Source organism: Canis lupus, chromosome 23 (assembly GCF_048164855.1).
Source record: "Canis lupus baileyi chromosome 23, mCanLup2.hap1, whole genome shotgun sequence".
NCBI classification, from domain to species: Eukaryota; Metazoa; Chordata; class Mammalia; order Carnivora; family Canidae; genus Canis; species Canis lupus.
This window is the reverse complement of record NC_132860.1, coordinates 20,088,664-20,107,587: the sequence shown is the minus strand read 5'-3', so window position 1 is coordinate 20,107,587 and position 18,924 is coordinate 20,088,664. Positions and strand designations below refer to the sequence as shown.

The following is an 18,924-nucleotide window of genomic DNA, read 5'->3' as shown; positions in this document are numbered from 1 at the left end:
AAAATTGGAAGTTCAGAATCAGAGATGGATTTTATACATTGAAAAGGGGCACAATTTATGAGGAAGTATAATAGTATTAAGCCTACTAAATAAATAGGGCAAAAATTTACAAATTTAAGAACTTGATAAATACAGTTTCTATGGGAAAATTCAATACATTTGTGTCAGAATTACACCTAGAACACAAAAAATAAGGTCCTACAGAAATTGAGTACCATAAAAATCCTGATTTAAGAGTTATATAGAAGGACACCTGAGTGGCTCAGTGGTTGGGCGTCTGCTTTCGGCTCAGGGTGTGATCCTAAGGTACTGGTACCGGGATCCCCATGGAGTCCCCCATCGGGCTCCTTGCATGGGGGCTGCTTCTCCCTCTGCCTATGTCTCTGTCTCTGTCTCTCCCTCTCTCTGTCTCTCATGAGTAAATAAATAAAATATTTTTTAAAAAACAAGTTATATAGAAACTTTTATCTCTAGAATAGAGAACATAATTTTGTGTCCATAGAAAATTAACAAAAATGAATTACAAGGTTTGCCATCCTCGTCCATGTATATTGAATGTGCTCTTAATTGCCTTTATTATCTCCCCACCTTATTTAGTTTTATGAAGAATGATGTCTCTCCTTTCAGCTGCAGGGGCATGAAGTGATATCTTAAAGTTTTTTTCCAAGATGTTTTCTTGCTAGTAGTTGTTAGATAAGAAGACTTGCATTTTTCATTATTGAGCATCTCAAGACAAAGAAGGCCTGAAAGATTAAATTTTAGCAAGATAGAGAAACAACAAAACCCAATTTTCTTTAGCGATAATGCAATAAAGGGCAAGGTATGCTCTTCCTCACAAAGGTGGCTTTCCATGGCAGGGCCAAACCAAGAGGGAAACAAAACCAACCAACCAAAAAAAAAGATCGCACTAAAATGTAATATGTAGGTATGTATGTAAAATTAAATATGCCAGGTATATGTAAATTAAATGAAAAGGGGGGGGAGTCTAATTCACTTTATTAAGGCACAGCTTGAGGGGATCCTTGGGTGGCTCAGTGGTTTAGCGCCTGCCTTTGGCCCAGGATTGATCCTGGTAGTCCTGGGATCGAGTCCCACATCAGGCTCCTGCATGGAGCCTGCTTCTCCCTCTGCCTGTGTCTCTGCCTCTCTCTCTCCCTTTGTGTCTCTCATGAATAAATAAATAAAATTAAAAAAAAAAAAGCACAGTTTGGGATGCTCAGCTTCTAAAACCCTTACTCGAAGGGTTGCCTCAATTTATTTTTCATGGAATGAATATGTTCTTTTTTTTTTTTTAATGGTTTTACAAACATGTTAGAAATGGCTTTGGAACCCAAACTTATGACATTCATAGTTTCCCTTAAGATGTATGTACTTGTGAACTTCGGCTGTTTTATTCCCGGCTAGAAAGGGCCCAGCAGACTGCCAGGCGCGAGGCAGGTGCTCAGAAGTCACACGGCTTACCGGATGGATGAGGAAAGAGATGAAGCTTACTGGGAGTCCGCCTGTCCGGGAAAGGTCCTCGGCAGCCGGGGCCCAGCGCCCAGCCCCCCTCGTCCGCACCTGTTCTGCGTTCTCGGGAAAGCAGGTGTGCGGCGCGCGGGGCGGGAGCGCGGGGCAGGAGCGCGGGGCGGGGAGCGCGGGGCGAGCCCGAGGACCGCGCGAGGAGCGGGAGCGCGGGCGCGGCGTCCCCGGGACCAGCCGCCAATAGGAGGAGCTGCGCCCTGGGCCGGCGGGGGGGCGGGGGGGGCGCCAAGCTCCGCGCGCCGCGGGGATGGAGCTGGGGCATAAAAGGCCGAAGAGCGCGTTCCCGCGTCGCGTCTGGGAGCGGGCCCTGGGGGGTCGTTCCCTTCCCTCTTCGCTCCTTCCCCGGCCCGCGGCTTTGGGCGCTGGGATTTAAGCTTGGCCCCCGACGCCCTCTGGCCCGCGGGGTAGAGGACCCTCCCCCTCCCTGGGCGTGTTTTGCTCGCTCTAAACTAGAAGGTTAGGACCCTTGAGGGTCTTCCCAGCGCCCCCATTCTTATGGAAGGTAAGGAGGGGAAGGGAGACCCCGCCGGAGGTCCAAGGCGAGGAGCTGTCAGGCGTGGGCGGCCCAGGGGGGAGGTGGTTTTCCCGGGGCGAGGCCGCGCGCTTGGATAGGGACCCGTGGGGACCCGCGATAGCCTTGAACTGGCGCCCAGTACCTGCTGCTTAATTCTCCTGAGGGCAGGTGGTATGATGATCCTCACTTTCGCCAAACTTCGTAAATTCAGGCGCTCCTCTCTCCTCCCGGCCGGGGAGCAGGTGTTTAGCCTTAAATCTGAGAGTATTTCCTCCCCCTGGGCTCTGCCTTTGTTCCTCCGCTCTGCCTCCTCTCAGCCCCTCTTCCTACTGAAGAGGATACTAACAGCCAAAAACTTTACAGACCTGTGCTCCGCGCTACAAGTTTTTCTCCGAACTAGCAAAGGTCTAGAAAGAACAGCGCATGCTTGCTGTGTCAGCCACTTGTACCCATTGTAGTGAGGCTTTAAATAACTCCCACCCTTCTCCCCCAGCAGTGACCTAAAACCTAAAATTGCCCTCTCCTACAATGGTTACCCGTGAGCTCCCACCTACTAAGTTCAAGTACAGTCGACAGGCATTCATTTCTTGGTCTCTTCGGGATTTGACAAACTGATCTTGCATTCCTTTTTACCTTTTGGATTTTCCGCTTTTTAAAGGAATGTATTCTGATTAAGATTGTCACATATTTTCAAAAACCCAAAACACAACCACGGTTAATATTTTGGCTTTTTTTTTTTTTCTGCAGAGGTTTTAATTATCCTCATATTACCATATGCTTTTAACCCTCCACCTGTTGCTTGTCGCTGCATGAAGAGGTTATTTTAATGACCAGAAAGATCAAGCGTGGGACGTATTTCTAAATTTTTAAAGTAGGCTCCACTTCCATCGTGGAGCAAAACCCGGGGCTTGAACGTTCAACCTGAGATTAAGACCTGAGCTTAAATTAAGAGATGGTCCTTAACCAGCTAAGCCACCCAGGTACCCCTAGTACATGCTATATTTTAATGCATTTATTTCATTATTCATAATGAATTTTAATTTGGCAGTTATTTTTTAAAAGACCTTTAGGTAGAAAACCTTATTTCTATATTTGGGATTCTTTCCATTGGATAATTTCCCAGGGGGAGGTTGCTGATTGACAAGTCAAGCAGGTTTTTAAAGCTCTTCATAGGTGGGCACAAAGCTTTCCAAGAATGTAGCTATTAACATTTTCCTACAATATCTGCTCCATTCCATTCTCATTGTCCTATTGTATTTTTTAAGGCTACATATTTTTGCCATTTTGATCAATGTGAAGTGATATCATCTTGTTTGTATATTATCTTTCAGTTTGAACTAACCTTTCAGAAAATAGTAATAGGTTTACCCTTCTCCCTGTATGAATAGGCTATTAACAATACTTTGCTTTTAGTGTGTTTCTAATCTATAATGTGAACCTTTTTAAAACCATATTTTAGTGTGAACTATAATTCATATAGAAAACGGCATTAAACCTAAATGTGCAGCTAGTGGTTACCAAGTGATCCTCCATGTAAACCAATACAAAATCAAGGAAAAGAACATTACCAGCACCCACGCACCCCCAGGGGCATCTCCCCGAATGTAAACCCCTCCCTCCCTGCCAGGGTGGTGTTAAATCAACTTTTATAAGTAGTAATCTCCTTACCCCTAGCCCATTTAAAAAGTATGGTTTTATCACCTATACATGCATCCATAAACAGCATAGTTAAGCTTTCTTTTTTTTCAGTTTCAATGTTTTTATAAAGTTTATTTTTTAAAGTAATCTCTACACTCAACGTTGGGCTCAAACTCCTGAGATTAAGAGTTACAAGCCCTTCCAACTGAGCCAAACTGGTGCCCTAATTTTGATCATTTTATAAATGGAATTATATGGTACATAATCTTTTTGGGTCTGGTTTCTTTCACTATGTGAGATTCATCCTAGCAGGTAGCTGCATATCCTATATTTTCATTGCTGTATGAGATTTCTTGTATGAATTTTCCAGTATTTCTGGTTCTATAGGTGGGCTCTTGGGTCTTTTCCAGTACTTGGGAATGACAGATAATGCTGCTATGGCTAGTCTTCTACATCTCTTAGCGTTTCTGCACACACTTCTCTTGAGTGTATTCTAAGGACTGTACTTGTTAGTCTATAGAGGATGCATGTCTCCAATTTAAAAAAATTATTATAAAATAGCTTTAGATTTACAGAAAGAGGGGATCCCTGGGTGGCTCAGTGGTTTGGTGCCTGCCTTTGGCCCAGGGTGTGATCCTGGAGTCCCGGGATTGAGTGCCACATCAAGCTCCCTGCATGGAGCCTTGCTTTTCCCTCTGCCTGTGTCTCTGCCTCTCTCTCTCTCTCTCTCTCTCTCTCTCTCTCTCTCTGGTGTCTCTCATGAATAAATAAATAAAATCTTAAAAAATATTTACAGAAAGAGTTTTTATATACTACTTAGCCAATTTCCCCTATTTTTACGTTTTGTGTTACTATAGTATATTTGAAACCACTAAGGCAATTGAGACCACAACTAAGTCACACTTACATTTCACCAGCATTTCCTAGTGTTTTTTTTTTTTTCTAGGATCTTTTCCAGCATACCTATTACATTTTGTCAGTTTGATCTGTGACAGTTTTAGTCCTCCTACCCCCACCTGCCTTTTCTTTTTAAAGATTTTATTTAAATTCAAGTTAACATAAAGTTTTGTTTTTATTATTAGTTTCAGAGGCTGAAAGTAGTGATTCATCAGTTGTATTAACACCCAGTGCTCATTACATCAAGTACCTTCCTAAATCCCCATTGCCCAGTTACCCTATCCCCTCACCCACCTCCCCTTCAGCAACCCTCAGTTTGTTTTCTATAGTTAAGTCTCTTACAGTTTGCTGCCTTATTTTTCCTTTCCTCCCTACGTTCATCTGTTTTGCTTCTTAAATTCCACATGAATGAAATCATATAGTATTTGTCTTTTTTTGACTTATTTTGCTTAGCATAATACCCTCTAGTTCTAGCCACGCCCTTGCAAATGGCAAAGGTTCATTCTTTTTAATGGCTGAGTTATATTCCATTGTGTATATATACCACATGTTCTTTATTTCTTCATCGATGGACATCTGGGCTCTGCATATTTTGGCTAATGTGGACATTGCTTCTATAAATATTTGGGGTGCGCATACCCCTTTGAATCACTATTTTTGTATTCTTTGGATAAATACTGAGTAGTTAAATTTCTGGGTCATAGGATAGTTCTATCTTTAACTTTTTGAGGAACCTCTTTATGTTAGTGAGTGGCTGTACTAGTTTGCATTCCCACCAACAGTATAAGAGGGTTCGCTTTTCTCTACATCCTCACCATCTATTGTTTCCTGAATTGTTAATTTTAGCCATTCTGACAGGTATATGGTATTTCGAGTGGTTTTTATTTGTATTTCCCTGATGAATGATGTTGAACTTTTTTTCATGTTTCAGCCATTTTTAAAAATTTATTTTTAGATAAATGCTAACGAGAGCAGGGGGAAGGGCAGAGAGGGAGAGAGAATCTGAAGCAGGCTTTGTGCTGAGGGCAGAACCCAATGCAGGGCTCAGTCTCAGGACCTGAGATTATGACATGAGCCAAAATCGAGTCGAAGGCTTAACTAAAGGAGGAACTCAGGCACCCCTCTGTTAGCCTTTTGTATATCTTTGGAGAACTGTCTACTCCTGTCTTCTGCCCATTTCTTGTTTGGGTTTTTTGGGTGTTGAGTTCCTTACAGATTTTGGATACTAGCCCTTTATCTGATATGTTATGTCATTTGCAAATATCTTCTCCCATTCTATGGGATGTATTTTAATTTTGTCCACTGTTTCCTTTGCTGTGAAAAAGCTTTTATCTTGATAAAGTCCAATAGTTCTTTTTTGCTTTTGTCTCCCTTGCCTCTGGAAACCTATCTAGCCAGAATTTGCTGTGGCTGAAGTCCTATAGGTTGCTGCCTATGTTCTCTTCTAGGATTTTGATGGTTCCCTGTCTCACATTTAGATCTTTCATCCATTTTGAGTTTATCTTTGTGTATGGTATAAGAATAATCCAGTTTCATTCTTCTGTGTGTGGCTGTCCAATTTTCCCAGCACCATTTGTTAAAGAGATTGTCTTTTCTCCATTGGATATTCTTTCCTACTTTGTTGAAGATTAGTTAACCATATACCTGAGGGTCCATTTCTGGGCTCTCTATTCTGTTCCATTGGTCCATGTGGCTGTTTTTTTGTGCCAGTACCATACTGTCTTGATCACAGCTTTGTAATACAGCTTGAAGTCTGGAATTGTGATGACTCCAGCTTTGGTTTCCTTTTTCAACATTCCTTTGACTATTTGGGGTCTTTTCTGGTTCCATAAAAGTCTCAGGATTATTTGTTCCAGTTCTGTAAAAAAAAAAAATGCTGGTGGTATTTTGATAGGGATTGCATTCAATGTGTAGATTACTTTGAGTAATATAGCTATTTTAACATTTCTTCTTCCAATCCATGAGCATGGAATGCTTTTCCATTTCTTTGTGTCTTCCTCAATTTCATAATTGCTCTGTAGTTTTTAGAATACTCTTTTACCTGTTTGGTTAGGTTTATACCTATGTATCTTAGGAGTTTGGTGCAATTGTAAATAGTATGGATTTCTTGATTTCTCTTTCTGCTTTTTTTTTTCTTTTTAAATATGACCCTGACAATTTTGAGAAGTACTGATCAGGTATTTTGTAGCAGATCATTTTGAGTTTGTCTGAGGTTTTCCTCATGTGTAGACTGGGATTTGAGGGAGGAATAGGACGGTGGTGATGTACCATTCTCCTCACATCATTCCAATGTCAGTGACCTATGGCTGATACTAACCTTGATCACCAGGCTGAGACCACTGTTTATCAGGTTTCCTCACTTAGCAAATCACTAAGCACAGTCCACACTCCTGTGTAGGAGTGGGATGGGGTTAAGATATATTTCCCGGAGGAGGGAATTATCTATATAACATATTTGGAATTTTTCTGTAAGAGTGATTTGTCTCTTTCCATTTATTCATTCAGTCATTTATCTCTATCTGTATGTACTCATGGTTATTTGCTTTCTGCTTTGGGTTATAATAAAGTAGATAAATAAATAATAAAATGTTATTTTGGCCAGTGGAAGCTCTTTCCAGTTGGCTCCTGTGTCTTTTTGACCTACCCCATCCTTTTTTCCTTTCTGACCTTATAAGTTCTAGGGTCATCTTGTATATTTCTAACCCTGGCCCTAGAATCTGCAATTTCTCCAAGAAGCCCTGATTCCTCTTATTGAAGGACAATATTTGAACCTGTCTGATCTGAATCTGAGTGCATATAATTTTAGAAATTAGTAAAAACCACTCTAGAACTGTTGACATTTATATTCCAGTTGTATTTGCTAAATTTCCTATAAAAATTTTTGCTATTTTTTTGATTTGCCATTTGTGTTTGAAATCTTATAGACAAGAGGTTTTAATTTCAACATAGTTAACCATATTTTCTAATATACATCCTGATTCTTTATTTCCCTTATTATGCCCAAGCTGGTAAGTCTCTCCTCTCCTGAGGTGTAATAAATATTCTTTATTTTTCCCTCCTCTGGTTTGAGTATTGATGACTTACTGATTTACTCGGAGATTTATTCTGTACAGATACTAATCATTTTTCCTGAATGGTTTACCAGTTGTCCTTAAATAATCTGCACTGATATGCTTCCTTTTCAATTACAGTATTTATTATACATGAAATCTTATCAGATTGTCTTTTCCTGAGTTATCTACACTGCTGCTTTGATTATGGTAGCATCATAGAGAAGGACTGATCAAGTTACATATTCAGCAGTAGGGGGGTAAATTTTTGGAAGTGGTTTCAACCTCTGGGGCAGTTTACTGCCCTGGGACATCTGGCAATGTCTGAAAACCCTTTGCCATGACTGCAGGAGACTGAAAGTTCTAATGGCATCGAGTGGGTAGAGGCCAGCAATGCTGCTAAACATCATATAGTGCACCCGAGTGTCCTCAATTATCCAGTCAACTATGTTAGCAATAGTGAGGTTGAGAAACTGCTACCGGAGATTGCATTAGAGCAACCAAGAAAGAAAATCAGGTGAGAGTACTATGAAAAAGGTGGGAATATCATGTTTTCTAGATGAAATGTCCCTTCCCCCAGACCTTCCCATCTCTACCCTTTATAGAAAAGAATCCTGTGCTCTAGAGTTCTACTAGAGCTCAGAAGATTGCCATTATATATTTAGAGGCCCTCTTCTTCCCAAAGACCAGTGTTCAGCGCAGTATCACAGAACATGGCCACAAAGATTACATTTAACCCCGAATTCCCCATGCCTAGAAAAAGTGAAATTAAAAGGTAGTGGTACCTAGTAGAAAACAAATGAGCTTTGTATTTTGATTGGCTACTTGTCAACTCTGTAACCTGGGCAAGTTTCAGGACTATTTTTAAGACTAAAAATTTTCATAAAGAACCTATACACTGTAGATCTTCAACAAATGTGGCATTATTAACATGTACTGAATATTTTGAACAAATGTGGTTTAATTAAGGGCAAACATCTACGTCAATAAATTTGCAAATTCAATCCTCCAAGACCATGGGTTCCTTTAGTTCAGAACATACTGGAATTTATGAATGTCTTCATAGAAGAGTAGCAACACCAGACAGAGCATCTTTCCCTCTTCCCCAAAATATGGTATATGGTACTTTCTGTCAGAATTTGTAGACATCATATAGTAGCAGAAACCCAGTAGGATCCAGAACTATATAGATCTTGGCTCCCAGAGACCCCCCAAAAAGCAAAAGGAAAATGAAAAGTGTGGGATTATGAAAGCAAAAGGGAAAGAGAATATCAAGAAGTAAGGCATTGTTAAAACAGCAGTTATTATGTGTATGGCACCCTGTGAGTTAGGTGCATGTATTAACTTCTAATCTTTGCAGAGGTAGGGACTGTTAGAAACTTGAATTCAAAGATCAATACCTATTAGGTTTTTGCAACAGGGTGGTAATTGCTCTAAGTTATCTCAGTGCATTTCTGATTGCAAAAGTGAGCTTGCAGTGGATGGTGGAGGAATAATAGGTTAAGTATAGAAGACTCTGAATAAGTTTGAGCATGAAGATGAGGGGGATGCAGAGTAAAGGGAACATAGATTTGGGCATGTTTAAATGTTAATGAAAAGGACTGAGGGGGAAAAGCCTTTTTGTTCTGGATAAATTTCAGTCTTCCTTTGAAGTTTCCTCAAATTTACTCCTTTTTGCTGCTTTTTAATAAGTTACTATGGAACCTTATTTCCCCCATCCTTCTTTTTGAGGCCCATTAGCAAGATCAGTGGCATAAGCATTTTGGAGGCTGGAACGCTCTAGGTGGAGTTCTATCCTTACCACTTACTAGTTGTCTCTCTAGCCAGTTGCTCTAGAGGAGATAAGGCACTTGGAGACAGTTTAAGTGATCAACTCGAGGTACCTGTGCTGAATAAGAAACTGAATAAGGCTCTTACATGACTGACAAATAAGAGGAAAACAGGCCTCAAGAGAAGAGGATTTGATTGTATTTGAAGAACTGTCACAGTGGGAGGGAGAGCAAGAAATTGCTGCTATCTGGAAGGTATTCAGAGAGAATGGGTTATAGGAGCTTGCAGGTAAGTGTGAGTAGTCATTACTGATGAAGTCTGGAGTGAGAGCATCAGAATGAAATGTTGGAGTGGAATAGTCACGGGAGCTCAGGTCCGTGATGTAAGAGAATGCTGTTTGGGGTGAGCTGTAACTTGGAACACATCCAGAACATTTGCAGTGTTGGGACTCGGTGTGAAAGGAGCTCATGAGCTGGGAACACAGATCGTCACTGGCTATGTAGGGCTTGTGACAAGAAATGAGAAGACAAAAAGAGCTGGATGGTGGCATATTCCAAGTGTGTGTGCTTCAGGAGTAATGATGTGTTGGGAGCAGTGTAATAACAATGTTTTATGGACTGAGGTGTATGTTGGATGTTGGTAGAGGAGAGAAGGCATGACAAGAGTTGCCAGTACTTAGTAAGAGCCTAGACTATGCCAGGCAATAGATGAACTCCTACCTCATTTAATCCATACTGTGGTTCTCTGAGGGTGATCCAGAGCTGCTCCTTTAGGAGAATAAACTGAGGCTCAGAGAGATGAATTGCCTTTATTTCTGACAGCTCATAAGTGGTGGGACTGGGAGTAACTCTGGAAAGGTGGAAGAAACCTACAGTGATCTGTATTAGAGGAATGTTTTTATGACAGCAAAACATATTGCAGGGGGCACCAAGTCAGTACTGAGTCTAACTGTGGGGCTTCAACATGTGTTTGTTGAATTAATCTATATTTTTATGGGTATTTCATTTTCTAATCTTTTGTCAGTCTTGTTTGTTCCTATATATTTTTTAAAGATTTATTTTTATTTTAGAGTGTGCTGGGGGGAGGGGGGAAGGACAGAGAGAGACAGCATCTTAAGCAACTCCTTGCTGAGCATGGAGCCCTACATGGGGCTGGATCTCACAACCCTGAGATCACACCACCTGAGCCAAAATCAAGAGTTGGATGCTTAACCAGACCACCAGGTGCCTCTATTCATATTCTTTTGATGTTTTTTTCCCCTCACTGAAGCCTGAGTATTGATCTGTGAACAAGATGACAGATGGGTCGTCATCTTCCTTCTTCCCTGATTTTGGGCTGCTGTTGTATTTGGAGGAGCTAAACAAAGAGGAGTTGAATAAATTCAAGTCATTTCTAAAGAATGAGACTGTGGAGCCCAGGTCCTGCCAGATACCCTGGGTTGAGGTGAAGAAGGCCAAGCGAGAGGACCTGGCTAATTTGATGAAAAAATATTATCCAGGAGAGCAAGCCTGGGATGTGGCTCTCAAAATCTTTGGCAAGATGAACCTGAAGGATCTGTGTGAGCGGGCAACAGCAGAGATCAACTGTGAGTGATGCTGGCAACCACTCTGGGGCTGGGGGAAAGATGTGCTTCTGGAGCCCCATCAGCATGATTCTATGAAAGGGACTTGGGGATTAAACCATTGTTGGATCATTTGAGAAACACTGAAGAGGCAGGAGGATTTTGAGTACTATTATTCAGTGTGGCTCCTTAATTGGTGGGGTGGGGGGTGGGGACAGAATTCATCCATTTTGTACTAATTAGAATGACTAAAGGAATTGAGTGATAAGAATTGTCCCATCTAGTTAGTGTTCCTTTGCCTGAAGGGCAAATAGTCGTAGGTTGCACTAAATTTTAAGTACCTTCAGATAGGACTTAAGATCTTCACTGAAATATGAGGAATGGGCAAAAGCGTGAGCCACGCTGATATTTCTAGTCATTCCTAAGTATAAAATATTATAGACCTCAAAAATTTCTTATGTACTTTACAAAGCTTTACAGCTACAAAATTGTATTCATTATTTCCTAGGAGCCTCACCATATCCCTGTGAGGTCAGTGTAGACAAGGAAACAGGCTTAGACTACAGCACTTGCCCTGGAGTTACAGGATGGAGAGCCTGGCAAGAGGTCCCTTCCTCGGTGCTGTTGACACCACCTCACTTCCTTAGCTAAGCTGGGGGAGTCTGAGGCTCTGTTTGCTCCAGTTTTCTTGAGCCCAGATGTCATAGAATTAGACCACTGAGGACCATTCTGGCCCCTGTTTGGCTATCACTAAAGCTCTCCTTGTGTATGGTAAATCTCACAATCCTGTTGGAACCTGTCTCAGGGACAGCCCGGACCATGGTAACAGAAGGTGCCAGGACACAAGAGGAACAAGATGATCAGGAGGCAGTGCAAAGTGAGTAGATGTTTTGTGATTTGGGAGGAGTTTGAGGGTTTGAAGTGTGCTAGAGGTTTATGCCCCAGGGGACAGTTGTTGATGATTATTCAAAGAGACTCAAGACAACTGGCTCTCTAGCCAAGGTCAAAATCGGGGCCATGTTAACTCAGGGTCTCAGTGAGAATAGTATTTGGAAAAGCCCAGTCGTGAGTTTACAGTCTGATGAAGGAGGGTATATTCATGTTTTATTTTACAGAATTAGAGTCTCTGAGTTTGGCAGGGACTACTGGGCTTATCACATCTACTCTCTTCCTTTAGAAATGATTCTGTACTGGGTGTTATTCTGTGTGTTGGCAAATTGAACACCAATAAAAAATAAATTTATTTTAAAAAATGATTATTTGAGTTGTAGGAGAGGTAACCAACTAGTCCATATAGAATGTAATTCGTAGAACCAGGTCTCCTCAGTCTTGGTTCAGTACTGTTTCCATTCCCCCGACTTTGTTTTAAATTCTATGTAGTTGAATTCTATTTTATATAAATGGAATTACAGTAGAAAGAAAATTGGACCATGTGGGAAATCCATTCTTACCCCAGCTATGGCTGCTTTCTGATGGGCCACATTATTTCATTCAAGAAGTTTATTGAGATCTACTTTATTCTAAGCACTAATAAAAATTGCTCATTGTGTTAAATGATCTCGAAGATAACTTTCTGCTTTGACTTTAATTTCTGATTCAGTATAGGGAAATTTTATTCCTGTGGTATTTATTACTGGCCATAAATTTAGGAAATCAGGATTCCACCTCATAGAAGTTGACTGTTAGAAAATTTGGAAGATAGATAAAACTCTAACAAAGAAAGTAAAAATCATCCTCATAATCCAAATTTTCTTTTAAGTACTGTACTAGATAATACCAAAAAGAGTATCTGTAATACAAACCGTCTTCTGGAGGAGATCTAAGTGATGTAATTTAGGAATATAGGTGAGGTTTGGTGGGGTGAGCCCCAGAGCTGATGACCCAGAAAGAATTCTTGAGAGTGCAAAAATGATGGTTTTATTTAAAGCACAAGGACAGGACCCGTGGGCAGAAAAGAGCTGCTACCCCAGGGTTATAAGCGGTGGCTGATTTTATATAACCTGGGAGTTGGAAGAGGTAAGGAAAATTCTTTCAAAAGCCTCAGTGTCCATCGAAAGATGAATGGATAAAGAAGATGTGGTCTATGTATACAATGGAATATTACTCAGCCATTAGAAACGACAAATACCCACCATTTGCTTGGATGTGGATGGAACTGGAGGGTATTATGCTGAGTAAAATAAGTCAATGGAGAAGGACAAACAATATATGGTCTCATTCATTTGGGGAATATAAAAAATAGTGAAGGGGAAAGGAGAAAAAATGAGTGGGAAATATCAGAAAGGGAGACAGAACATGAAAGACTCCTAACTCTAGGAAACGAACTAGGAGTGGGAAGGGGAGGTGGGTGGGGGGTAGGGGTGGCTCGGTGATAGGCACTTGACGGGATGAGCCCTGGGTGTTATTCTATATGTTGGCAAATTGAACACCAATACAAAATAAATTTATAAAAAAATTTTTTTTTGTATGCTAAACAGGACCTACAAGCTTTGGAGGCTTTGCCATTGTCTAGGTTCAGTTCTTTTTTCCTCTAGCAAGCATTAAGATAGTTGGGAGTTTCCTTCTGGAAGTTAGGTTATTGATAAATAATGCTTTTTTCTTGTAAATTTCTAAGACCTTTTGTAAGCTCGGGGGGACTTGTGTCTCTAAGACTATAATTTCTATAAGTTAACTATTTCTCCTTTCACTTAGCTTTAGGACAGCCAGGAGTGCTTGAGGAATGTCCCACATAGCCCACCTGGTGGGCGGGGGTCCCTTGTGGGGTGTCAGCTTCTGTTTTGTCCTCAGCTAGCCTTCTGTTCCTCATCATAAGCATAATCTAGTGGGACTTGAACTGTTACATGTTTATACTGAATGCCCTGATAGAACAAAGAATTATTTACTTAAAAAAATAATTATAGCTTGTGAGATATGCTGTGAATGAAAATATACCATGTTTTGAGAATTATGAAAGAGAACTATTCTAGCATTGGGGTTCACAGAAGTTTCCTCTGAGATAGTGACGTTTCAGATTTAAAGAAGTAATTGAACTTAGGTGAAACTCTTTCCATTCTGGTTTGACACTTGGGAATATTTTTTAAACCTCCAGTACAGTTAACACAGAGTGTTATATTTCATATGTATAATATAGTGATTCAACAATTCTGTACATTACTTAGTGCTCATCATAACTGTATTCTTAATCTTCTTAATCCCCTTCACCTATTCCATCCATTACCCACCCCACACCCCCTGCCCTGTGACCATCAGTTTTCTATAGGTAAGGGTTTGTTTCTTGGTTTATCTTTTTTTGTCCACTTATTTTGTTTCTTAAATTCCACATGAGTGAAATCATGTGGTACTTGTCTTTTTTGGACTTATTTTACTTAGTATTATATTCTCTAGATCCTTTCATGTTGTTGCAAATGGCAAAATTTCATTTTTATGGCTAATATTCCATTATATACATCATTTATTTATCCCTTCATCTCTCAATAAAAACACTTAGACTGCTTCCACGTCTTGGCTATTGTAAGTAATGCTGCAATAAACATAGAGGAGCATATATCTTTTTGAATTAGTGTTTTCATATTCTTTGGGTAAATACCCAGTAGTGGACTTACTGATTCATATGGTACTTCTATTTTTAATTTTTGGAGGACTCTCCAACGGTCTTCCACAGTGGCTGCATCAGTTTGATTCTCAACAGTAGTGCACAAGGGTTTCTTTTTCACCATATCCTCACCAGCACTTACTTTTTGTGTTGAGTTTTAGTCTGACTGGTGTGAAGTGGTAACTCAGTATGGTTTTGATTTGCATTTCCCTAATGATGAGTGATGTTGAGCATCTTTTCTGTGTCTGTTGGCCATCTGTATGTCGTCTTCGGAGAAATGTCTGTTCATGTCTTCTATTTTTTTTACTGGATTATTTGGGGGGGTTTGGTGTTGTTTTAGAGGTGTGTGTGTTTTGTTTTGTTTTTAATATTAAGTATTCTCTACACCCAACATGGGACTTGAATTTACAACCAAGAGACAGTTGCATGCCCCACTGACTGAGCTGGCCTGGCTGGCTTTTTTTTTTTTTTTTTTTTTTTTTTTAAGAATTTATTCATGAGAGGCAGAGACTTAGGCAGAGGGAGAAGCAGGCTCCCTGTGGGGAGCCTGATTTTAGACTTGATCCCAGGACTCTAGGATCACAACCTTCGCCAAAGGCAGATGCTCAACCACTGAGCCACCCAGGTGCCCCTAGAAATTCTTTTTTTTTTTTTAAAGATTTTATTTATTTATTCATGAGAGACATAGAGAGAGAGAGAGAGAGGCAGAGACGCAGGCAGAGGGAGAAGCAGGCTCCGTGCAGGGAGCCTGATGTGGGACTCGATCCTGGGTCTCCAGGATCACACCCTGGGCTGAAGGCAGGCGCTAAACTGCTGAGCCACCCAGGCTGCCCCCACCCCTAGAAATTCTTTATGTAGTTTGGGTACTAATCCTTTATCAGATCTATCCTTTGCAAGTATTTTCTCCCATTCAGTAGATTGTTTTAGTTTTGTTAATTGTTTCCTTTGCTATACAGGATTTTTATTTTCATGTGGTCCCAGTAGTTTATTATATTTTAAAGGTTTTATTTATTCATGGGGGGGTGGGCAGAGACACAGGCAGAGGGAGAAGTAGGCTCCATGCAGGGAGCCTGACATGGGACTCGATCCCGAGAGAGAGAGACAGAGACAGAGACAGACAGGGGCAGGCACAGGCACAGGGGCAGGCTCCATGCAGGGAGCCTGACGTGGGATTCCATCCCGGGTCTCCAAGTCACACCCCGGGCTGCAGGTGGTCCTAAACTGCTGTGCCACTGGGGCTGCCCCAAGTAGTTTATTTTTGCTTTTGTTACCCATGCCTGAGGAGACATATTTAGAAAAAAGATTTAGAATATTTTTCTTTAAAAAAAAAAATTCTTCAGGCTATGCCTCAATGTTCATTTCTGTTAATGTTTTACTATAAAGTGGATTATTTTGATCTGTAGATTGAGATATGTCTTCAGGTCCTTCCTCACTGTCACTGTTAATGGTGTTCTTTCATTTGGGTGATGACTCTATCCTTCATACAGTTGTCCTTTTCTCCCTGTAGAGGAAAAGTACAAAGAAGAGAACATCTTTCTTTTTTTGTTTTATTTAAATTCAAGTTAATGTACAGTGTATTGTTAGTTTCAAGGGGAGAAGTTAGTGATTCATCAGTTGCATACAACACCCAATACTCATTCCATCACGTGCCCTCCTTAATGCCCATCACCAGTTACCCCATCTCCCCCCCCCACCTCTCTCCTCCAGCAACCCTCAGTTTATTTCCTAGTTTAGCATCTCTTATGGTTTGCCTCCCTCTGTTTTCATCTTATTTTTCCTTCCTTTCCCCATGTTCATCTGTTTTGTTTATTAAATTCTACATATGGTATTTGTCTAAGAGAACATATTTCTAGAATGAATCTAATTTTTACTTTCTACCCCAAATTCATTCTTCTGCATGATCAATTTTGTTTTTTCAGTTTCTTATGCAAGTTTTAAATCTATAGGAACTTTTTTTGGTTTACATTCTTAGCTAAACCAGCTGCACTTTGATTTGAGCCAAGTCCAGTGTTAACACTGCAGTTCATAGAATTTGCTTTGATTATGTGTTTTCTTTCTTCCTGCTGCATTCTGACTTAGGTGATGGAACAGAATACAGGATCCAAATAAAGGAAAAATTTCGTATCATGTGGGATAAGAAGTGTTTGTTTGGGGGACCTGAAGATTTCCATCCTGGAATTGCTCAGGAAGATCGAGAACTGTTGGAACATCTGTTTGATGTGGATGTGAAAACCGGCGAGCAGCCACAGACAGTTGTGCTCCAGGGGGCTGCTGGAGTTGGGAAGACCAGCTTGGTGAGAAAAGCAATAGTAGATTGGGCTGAGGGCAATCTCTATCAGCAGAAGTTTAGCTATGTTTTTTATCTCAATGCAAGAGAAATCAACCAGTTGAGAGAACGGAGCTTTGTTCAAATGATATCCAAGGACTGGCCCAGCACAGAAGGCCCCATCGAAAGGATAATGACCCAGCCGAGTAGTCTCCTTTTTATTATTGATAGTTTTGATGAACTGAACTTCGCATTTGAGGAACCGGACTTTGTGCTATGTGAAGACTGGACCCAGGTACACCCCGTGTCCTTCCTTATGAGTAGTCTGCTGAGGAAAGTAATGCTCCCTGAGTCCTTTTTATTGGTGACAACGAGACTCACGGCTTGTAAGAAGCTAAAGCCTTTGTTGAAGAACCAGCATTCTGTAGAGCTGCTGGGTATGTCCAAGGATGCAAGAAAAGAATACATTTACCAGTTCTTTGAAGACAAGAAGAGGGCCTCGCAAGTATTCAGTTCACTAAGAAGCAATGAGATGCTTTTTAGCATGTGTAAAGTCCCCCTGGTATGCTGGGCCATCTGTACCTGTCTGGAGCAGCAAATAGAAATGGGTGGTGATGTTTCATTAACCTGCAAAACAACAACAGCTCTGTTCACCCGCTATATTTCTAGCCTGTTCCCACCAGTAGATGGAAACTGTCCTAGTCTGCCCAATCAAACCCAACTAAAGAGCCTGTGCCACTTGGCTGCCAAAGGAGTGTGGACTATGACATCTGTGTTTTATAGGGAAGATCTCAGAAAGCATGGCTTAACTAAATCAGATGTCTCGATTTTCCTGGACATGAATATTCTTCAAAAGGACACAGAGTATGAAAATTGCTATGTGTTCACTCACCTGCATGTTCAGGAGTTTCTTGCAGCTATGTTCTATATGTTAAGAGACAATTGGGAGACCAGGAATAATTTATTTGATTCTTTTGAAGATTTGAAGCTATTGCTTGAAAGCAAGAGTTCTAAAGATCCCCATTTGATGCAGATGAAATGCTTTTTGTTTGGCCTTTTGAATGAAGATCTACTAAAGCAACTGGAGACAACTTTGAAATGTAGACTGTCACTGGAGATAAAAGGGAAGATCCTTCAGTGGCTGGAGATACTGGGAAACATCAAATGTTTTCCAGCAGAGCTAGAATTTCTGGAATTGTTTTTATGTCTGTATGAGACTCAAGATGAAGCATTTATAAGCCAGGCAATGAGATCTTTCCAAAAGGTGGTCATTGATGTGTGTGGGAAAGTCCATTTGCTTGTGTCTTCATTCTGCCTTAAGCACTGCCAATGTTTACAGACCATTAAATTATCTGTGACTGTGGTATTTGAGAAGACGTTAAACTCAAGTCCCCCAGCTGAAATGTGGTAAGTGGGGAGGTGCCCTGTCAGGGGAGTGAGGGGAAGTAAATTTCAGAGGGAGGAAAGGAGAACTGTTGAGCTGAGATTACCCTTCAGAGTTGTCCCACCTTGAGGTAGGGAGGCCAAGCACTAAAATCCCTTATTGCCTAGTCATGGCTTCTGGTGAGGAAAGGACAAAATCTTGCCTGAAGTGACTCTCCTGGCCTGAGGGCCATCCCAAGAAAGGGGTGTGGCTGAGGGCAATCCCCTGGCAACACTTTCAACAACTAGAAATAATCTTTAGTCCTCAGGGAAGGATGTGACCTAGCACAAGGTTGGATCCACTATGATACGTATATTTAACTTTTAAAAAGAATGTACTCCAGAAGAGCCAGGGACCAGGAATTTCGTGCTGAAGCTAATTTACACAGGGTATCTGGGTGATGTTCCTCTGTAAGCTACCAACCTAGCTCACCTTCTCCATTGCCTAGATGTAGGTCAGCCTTTGTAGTTCATGAAAGATCTCAGCCCTTTAACCTCAGTAGGGAAAGTCTGATTTGGGTAAGAAATAGTAGGAGCTGAATGTATATTTTGAAAGACTAAATGAATCTTTAGTGTTTGATGCCTATATTACCCTCTTCTCTTCCATGAGTTGGCTTTTCTGGCATTCTCGGTCTATGTCTAAGGGAAGGATTAAACTATGGGATTAGCTCTAGATTTAACTAAAATTGA

At 40.9% G+C, this 18,924-nt stretch overlaps 1 protein-coding gene across 6 annotated transcripts in view; it reads left to right on the top strand.

The window, feature by feature from the left end:
- Positions 1 to 1,433: 1,433 nt before the first annotated feature.
- Positions 1,434 to 18,924, top strand: part of NLRP14 (NLR family pyrin domain containing 14) — a 43,897-nt gene continuing 26,406 nt past the window's right edge. For 2 of the 6 annotated variants that reach the window (XM_072794228.1, XM_072794225.1), the window contains exons 1-4: positions 1,754 to 2,026; positions 10,663 to 10,978; positions 11,760 to 11,831; positions 16,626 to 18,219. In XM_072794228.1, coding sequence (XP_072650329.1) covers positions 10,687 to 10,978; positions 11,760 to 11,831; positions 16,626 to 18,219 — 1,958 coding nt within the window. In that variant the 5' untranslated portion in view covers positions 1,754 to 2,026; positions 10,663 to 10,686. Of the gene's footprint in view, positions 1,586 to 1,747; positions 2,027 to 10,662; positions 10,979 to 11,759; positions 11,832 to 16,625; positions 18,220 to 18,924 lie in introns of those variants that run through there. The other 4 variants (XR_012015609.1, XM_072794227.1, XM_072794229.1 and 1 more) reach the window with 4 other exon arrangements.